The sequence below is a fragment of the Diaphorina citri genome, unplaced genomic scaffold, assembly GCF_000475195.1.
Source record: "Diaphorina citri unplaced genomic scaffold, Diaci psyllid genome assembly version 1.1 scaffold5307, whole genome shotgun sequence".
NCBI lineage: Eukaryota > Metazoa > Arthropoda > Insecta > Hemiptera > Psyllidae > Diaphorina > Diaphorina citri.
In genome coordinates this window covers 1-8,077 of record NW_007382683.1, presented here as the reverse complement: position 1 = coordinate 8,077, position 8,077 = coordinate 1, and the positions used below count along the sequence as shown (strand labels likewise).

The window sequence follows — 8,077 nt, the reverse complement described above, 5'->3', positions numbered from 1 at the left end:
GGTCTGCCAGGGACCAGTGGCGGACCAGGAATGTTTTTTAGCGTTAATTCGAAAAGTGAGTATTTTTTCCGAGGAGGCAGGGCACATGCTATTTCAAAAGTGACGGCTTCTTCCCTCTGTAAATGAAGCTCACCCCCACACCACTGAAGAGCACTCATCAATTCAACAGTGCCGGTTCAACTTCTTCTTTCTAAGGCCAGCCACTCACTATCAGATAGACGTGACAGGTACACCTGATCAGGTATACGGTATACCTGACCAGCACACACACTATCAGATAGACCTAACAGGTACGACTGAAAAGGTCCGTCTGTCAGGTCTACCTGATACTTGATGAGAGTGATAAGCATACACACACAATCAGGTAGACCTGACAAGGTGTACCTGTCGTCAGGTCTACCTGATAGTGAGTGGCTGGCCTAAGGATAAGCTTACGTGCGGACAGAAAAGACTTCTTCCTTCTATGGATAAAAAAAGAAAAAAAAATCTGCTTACACCACTTCACTGCTTGCCAAATGCTTTCCCGCCAAAAGCGTGTGTCCCTGCCTCTTCCCCTAAAATTTGCTGCCCTGGGGTAAGTGGAATCACCAAAGTGCCAAAATCCCCAACAGAGTTGGAGCTTGCTTTGGTCGCACATTCTATTCTTGGATATTCTCATATCTACAGGTAAGGCTCTTCAAATAGGCTCTGGGTAAGTATGCTTTCAAGGAAGTCATGTTTAAATTGAGAAACTTTATCGCACCTTTTCATCTTAAAAGTTTGTACCTATCATTCACTTCTTACATTGTAAAAAAAGTAGTTCATTCCTTTGTAAATAAAATTGGTTTCATGTGCTTTAATCTACTTTATTTGTAAAATCTGTATAGAGTGAATTGGTGAAATTAAAACATTGAAGACGTCTGGAAACAGTACTTGAAGGGGCACTGTTACAAAATCCTAAAAAGGAGAAGGTTTGAATGTAAACTTCAACTCAAGGTTCCTAGTTACCTACCTGTAGGTACCTGGAAATATGCCCCAGAGGCAATTCCATTTCTGGGAATGTACCCCACAGGCCACAGGTGGCGCTCTAATCTTTGATTGCAAAGCCAGAAATCCACACCTTCTTTAAGTAGTCCCTTCATCCACCCCTGGTGGGCGATTGAAAGGGGAACCTTCCGGCTTTCGCCTCAAAGCCTTCTTAGAAGCATTATTGGCTTAGGAAGGATCCTCCTGTATTTGTATTGTATTTGTATAAGTATGTATTTGTATAAATTGATATTATGTATTATTTAAATAAAGAAAATAAAAAAAGAAACAAACAAACATAAAGCCACCTCCTAACCACAACCTGTCTCATTAATTTCCAGAAAGAGCTCCCCTTGGACCTTCCCCCAGAAGAACAAGTGAGGACCAGATTCACCGACCATTTCAAATTCATCCAGTCCAATCATATGAAGGCTCTGGTTTGGAAGAACTTCCTCTGGATGTGGAGGAATGTGGGGTGAGTAACTTTACTACTAAAAGGTGGAAACACACTGCTATCACGTCACCTGAGCTCACGTGACGTGAGAGTATAGTGTGTCACTGGCTGGCACCATTTCAAATTCATTCAGTCCAATCATATGAAGGCTCTGGTGTGGAAAAACTTCCTCTGGATGTGGCGGAATGTGGGGTGAGTACTGAGCTACTGAGTAATCTTAGGCAGGGTCCACACTGGTGTTGAAAATGTCGGACGACAATGGTTCAGAAACTGTCGTATCACCTCCACATTTAGGAATTCGTTTTTCTGAACCTTTCAGCTCCGTGTGCAAAACCTTTAGCCAAACCATGGGTCAAGACACGGCATTGTGGGATGTAGCTCTTAAGGTGTGTCCTAAACATAGTGGACTTACGAAGAAAATCTAGGTCGTCAGGTCTACCTGATAGTGAGTGGCTGGCCTAAGGATAAGCTTACGTGCGGACAGAAAAGACTTCTTCCTTCTATGGATAAAAAATGAAAAAAAAAAAAATCTGCTTACACCACTTCACTGCTTGCCAAATGCTTTCCCGCCAAAAGCGTGTGTCCCTGCCTCTTCCCTTAAAATTTGCTCATTGCCTCTGCTGCCCTGGGGTAAGTGGAATCACCAAAGTGCCAAAATCCCCAACAGAGTTGGAGCTTGCTTTGGTCGCACGTTCTATTCTTGGATATTCTCATATCTACAGGTATGGGTAAGTATCTACTCTTCAGATAAGCTATGGGTAAGTATGCTTTCAAGGTTAAATTCAGAGACTTTATCGCACCTTTTCATCTTAAAAGTTCTTTCACTTCTTACATTGTAAAAAAAAGTAGTTCATTCCTTTGTAAATAAAATTGGTTTCATGTGCTTTAATCTACTTTATTTGTAAAATCTGTATAGAGTGAATTGGTGAAATTAAAACATTGAAGACGTCTGGAAACAGTACTTGAAAGGGCACTGTTGCAAAATCCTAAAAAGGAGACGGTCCGTGTCGCCTTTGAATGTCACCTAAGTTACCTACCTGTAGGTACCTGGGAATATGCCCCAGAGGCAATTCCATTTCTGGGAATGTGCCCCACAGGTAGCTGTCTAACATTTGATTGCAAAGCCAGAAATCCACACCTTCTTTAAGTAGTCCCTTCATCCACCCCTGGTGGGCGATGGAAAGGGGCACCTTCCGGCTTTCGCCTCAAAGCCTTCTTAGAAGCATTATTGGCTTAGGAAGGATCCTCCTGTATTAGTATAAATTGATATTATGTATTATTTAAATAAAGAAAATAAAAAAAGAAACAAACAAACAAAAAGCCACCTCCTAACCTCAACCTGTCTCATTAATTTCCAGAAAGAGCTCCCCTTGGACCTTCCCCCAGAAGAACAAGTGAGGACCAGATTCACCGACCACTTCAAATTCATCCAATCCAATCATATGAAGGCTCTGGTGAAAAGGGTTAAATAAGTTAAACCACATCATGTTCCCGAAAGGGTTAACTTCTGGTGCATCAAATTCTGGAACACGTGGACGTGTCAGTCGACATCGATCGATGGCTGGTCGACTATGTGTGGACACACCTTTACCTACATTGTTTTGCATAGTTTGTACCAGTTGCGTGTTGACTTTTTTTTTTTGTTAACATCAAAATAACCCTGTTTTACAATTTGACCCTAACCTCCGTTCCACAGCGTCATGTGTTTCATCATCGGTCTCCCCGTGGCCCAGATCATCCTGTTCTGTCTCTCTATCGGCCACGATCCAGTCGGCCTCCATTTGGCCGTTGTCAATTACGAATCCAACATCAACGATTGCGCCATCTATGAGAAGGAAACGAAATGTGAACTGGCCTTCCTCAGCTGCAAGTATTTGAAGTATGTCAAGGCGAAGAACCAGAAAATAGTGAGTATCCATATTTTTGAAAGAACGAAGCCGCCCCTGGCGGTAATCGAACCCACGGCCTAGCGCTTGCAAAGCAGACGCGCTACCAACCAAGCTAACTAGGCTGGCTAGTTAGCTTGTATTATTATTACACAATCCGGGGTTCGATTCCTGCCAGGGGCGGATTTTATCCTGAAGGGATAGGGTTCGTTCTCTGAACGGCTGGTTTTCTCCTATCCTGTCTTCCTTCTCTCTTCGATTTCAGGACGATAAGACCTTAGCAGTTACAGTTCCCATTATCAAACCTCTTAAAAAAAAAAGATAAATTTATCTCAAGGGCAAGGGAAAGTAAAACTTGACAAATGGAGTGAGCCTCAAAACATGTGATGTCTTCCAATCCACACAACCTCATTTTGAACTTTCATGTCCTAACAAGGCTCCATAAAATCTATTATTATATATAAATATAAGGTGGTACGTCAAAATCTCTGAAAATTTCAAGTGGTACGTGTTTATTAAAAGGTTGAGAACCCCTGCCTTAGGTGATTGTCCCTCTTAATAAAAATGTTCACGGACCAGTGGCGGACCAGGAATGTTTTTTAGCGTTAATTCGAAAAGTGAGTATTTTTTCCGAGGAGGCAGGGCACATGCTATTTCAAACGTGACGGCTTCTTCCCTCTGTAAATGAAGCTCACCCCACACCACTGAAGAGCACCCATCAATTCAACAGTGCCGGTCCAACTTCTTCTTTCTAAGACCAGCCACTCACTATCAGATAGACGTGACAGGTACACCTGATCAGGTATACCTGATGAGCACACACACTATCAGATAGACCTAACAGGTACGACTGAAAAGGTCCATCTGTCAGGTCTACCTGATACTTGATGAGAGTGATAAGCATACACACACCATCAGGTAGACCTGATCTCTGGTTCACATTACCAAGGATCAAAACACGACAGTTATCATCACCACTCATTACATCGACGAAACCAGACAAGCCCATATGGTATGTTGATAAGTACCTATAAGTAGTGCTTTTTGCTTTATTTAGACTGTCAGCTTAGAACAGTCAGTTGACGATCTAGCCCCAGTGCTTCTCAAAATTGTCGCAACCGCGGCACTCCTCTCAAGACTCCAAGTTTGAGAAGCACTGATCTAGCCTCTATGAAAATCTAACTTAGCACCCATTGCAGTTCAAATCTGGCTTTGCCTAGTTAGCTTGTTTGGTAGCGCGTCTGCTTGGTAAGCGCTAGGTCACGGGTTCGATTTCCGCCAGAGGTGGATTTTATCCTGAACGGATAAGTGTCCTTCTGATTATATGCAGCCCTTGACCAACTAACATCGAAACTTCCTCAGGGAAATGAACATCTAATTTACTTGCTTAATTTACCTCTATGTCACCTAATTCCCCTATTTCATTTACATTATAATTCCTTTTCCTACCATCCTTCTTATTTTCCTGCCTTATTTCCAATTTTTATCCTGACATCCTTATTATTTTCCTCATTAGTGTTTGTCATCATCACGCGATGGTGATGGCTCTTACCAGGGCTGAATTTATTGGGGGCAGGGGGCCGCCCCCCTTAGACTCTTATTTTGTTCCTTTACTTTAGTTTCCTTTCCCTTATTTTATTCCCTTACTACTTTTGTTCCTTTCTCTTATTTTTAAACCCTAAGGCCTAAGGCTCTTATTTTGGTTATATCACTGTTTGAACTCTCTTATTTTGGTTATATCACTGTTTGAATTTCCTGAACACGGTCCTGGCCGTTACCTAAGTAATAACCTGCATTCACACATGCACTTGGGATGTCCGAAAAATTAGGACACTAAAATGCATGATACCTATTATTTTACTTCGTCTTTGACCAGGAAGATAGGTAGGTATTTCCATTTTATTGATCGAGTCACACCTTATACCTATGCGATGACCTTTCAACTAGAGATGTATAAAAACTAAAGAGTGAGCGACTTGTAAAAGAACTACTCAGTGAGTCCGATACTTTCTTCCCAACTCCTTGTCCTTATAGGGCAGCGATTTCCAGCTAGTGGCCCGCCATACAGTGGCGTAGCGTGGTCTAAATTCAAGTGTAGGGCCTTGAGGGGCTCATGCACAAGTCTACCAAGTCCCATCACAGTTGTAGGTACATGCCATTAATATTTATAGGCATTAGAGTGAACATTTGAGTTGTATGGCCGCCATACACGCCATACATACACGCTACGCCACTGCCGCCATACCATTTTTACCACCCGCGAAGCTTTTTGGGTGGGCCCCATCGGGCTTCTTTTTTGCTCTTTTACTGTGGGGTGGACTCCAAAAATGTGGAGCATCTGTTAGCTTTAACAGCTCTATTAAGCCCATCATAGAAATCAAATTTAACTTAACAGCTGTTAGCTTAACAGGCCTCCGAGAGGCTGAAAAATATTGGTGAAATCCAACAATATTCTATTCTACTCTCTAATTTCAATCGAGCTAGCTCAGGTCCCCCAAAGTGAAGGGGTCTAATGAGGGGTTTGATAGATCTGCTATCCTAGGGCCTTGATGGAACCTAGAAGTAACCTCACTGGTATATTCCACCCTCCTCAGTTTCTCTGAAATTCACCTGCAGCACCTCTAAAGAGTCCGCACACAAGTTTATTCCAGAGAAAAGCTGTGAGTTCATATACTATCCCATTATGAGGTTGACGTCGGGAGCCATGTTAATTGAAAGAAACGAGGGCATCCTGGAACGAGGACTTGTCTCGGGTGAGTGTTGCCTGCGTGATTCAATATTTATCTTGATTTGATCTTTATCTGATTTTTTAGAGGTCGAAAAATCTTAGAAAGACCCCCCATTTCAAATGCCAAAACCTTTGATATTGGGAGTGTGGGATTTATGTCTCGATATTAGTTTTTTAGAGGTCGAAAAACCTTAGAAAGACCATTTCAAATGCCACAACCTTTGATATGGGGAGTGTGGGATTTATGTCTCGATATTAGTGAGCCCTACCCACTAAAAACCCAACCTTTTTCAACCTTAGGGCCCCAGGATCAAGGTTAATATTACTTCGCGGCCCAAGGTAGACTCTCTATATTCCTTCCATCTTTTTCTTTAATTTTCATTATATCTCGAACGGTTTTCTCTATTGTTTCCCATCCTTCTTTACTCTTTACCATTTCCTCTACCGTGTTTTCGGGTGTTAACGGCTGTCCGAGTGTTTGTTTCCTTTTGTAAATTCTTTTCTTTACACGACTTTCTATTACCCTTTTCTTCCTCGCAGGCGTGACGGGTATCGAAATCCTCCTGGCGCACGTCATCTGTCAGTTCCTCATCATGGTATTCCAGTCGGTGATGGTCATCGTCATGGCCCTGCTGGTCTTCCACATCACCAACCACGGTGACGTGCTGTTGGTCATCCTACTGACGTGTCTGACCGGCCTGTGCGGCATGTGCTTCGGGTTTGTCGTGTCGTGCGTGACCGACTCGGAGCGGAACGCGACCTACCTCGCCATGGGCAGCTTTCTGCCGATCGTCATGCTGTGTGGTAAGTGAGACCGTGTGAACGCGGTGTGCTGAGATAAATGGGCAGGACCGTATCCAGGATTTTGGCGAGGGGAGGGGCCGAGAGTCCCAACACTATGGACCGGAGGGGAGGTTCCAAATTTTCAGAGTCTGGCCTGTGTTAAAGGAGAAAAATATAGCTCAAGGGGGGAGGCGCCGGACCCCCTCACCCCCCCTAAAATACGGCCCCGAGGGGGAAGACAATTTGGACGGGTTTAGGACGGTTAAGTGAGCTTTAACTCGACAATTTTTCCTTTAGATAGTACGGTTTGTCCAATTTTGATGAAATTTGGTAGGGTATGCTCAACACAAGTAAAATAGGTACACAAGCCGAGAAAAAACGGCCGTATAGGGAATTTGGGGATGATGTCGACAGTTCTCTGAACCACTAGAAGAGACGAGTTTGTTATACTAAGTTCCAACCTTATTCCTCCTTTTCTTCTAGGTTTCCTTAAAAAAAAAAAAAAAAAAAAAAAAAAAAATCTGAAGAGTTATTCCATTTATTCAAGTTTATTCCAAAGTCATTCTCCCCCGCGAATTACACCACCTTTCATATTAGGATACTTCACCGCACCTTTCATAGTTCAATGATGTCCAGTATAAGAGCCCGTTCCCACCTGTCGTTCGGAAAAAAATCGTGTCGTGTGCAGTGGGACATTCGGGGGAAAAAAATCGGATGAAACTCACGACAAGTGGGTACGGGAGATGAGGGAATGGTAAACGACTCTCCCTTGAGGGTACCTAAACGTTAGAAATGAGGGTTGGGCAAACGATCTCTTAATCTCAGGAATTAGTAGGGTACCAATGCCTTTCTAGTTTTCTAAGTGGATTTTTCTATTTCGGTACAGTGATGCCCAGTGCTATATAGGGATTTCTTAGGAGGACCTAAACGTTGGGAATGAGGGATGGGTAAACGTTGTCTCAGGGGGTAAAGGATAGGAATTAGTAGGGTACCTCAATCCCTTTCTGGTTTTTCAAGCGGGCTTTTCTTTCTAAGTACAGTAATGTCCATTGTTTAGGGGGTGAACCATTTCTTAGGAGTACCTAAAACGTTGGGAATGAGGGATGGGTAAACGTTGTCTCAGGGGGGTAATATAGGAATGAGGAGGAGGGCTGGGTAAACAATGTCACCACAGGGATGACGTGGGTTTGGTTAAACATACTGGGTTGTGTCCTCTCACCA

General features: G+C 43.1%; 1 protein-coding gene across 1 annotated transcript; it reads left to right on the top strand.

Moving 5' to 3' along the window:
• Window positions 1-666: 666 nt before the first annotated feature.
• On the top strand, window positions 667-7,088 carry LOC103521471 (the record flags this gene model as incomplete). Its single annotated transcript, XM_026832145.1, has 6 exons — window positions 667-691; window positions 1,310-1,480; window positions 3,156-3,423; window positions 5,222-5,229; window positions 6,034-6,098; window positions 6,614-7,088. Coding segments are annotated over 6 exons (809 nt in total), but the record flags the coding sequence as incomplete, so codon positions are not given.
• Window positions 7,089-8,077: the final 989 nt, after the last annotated feature.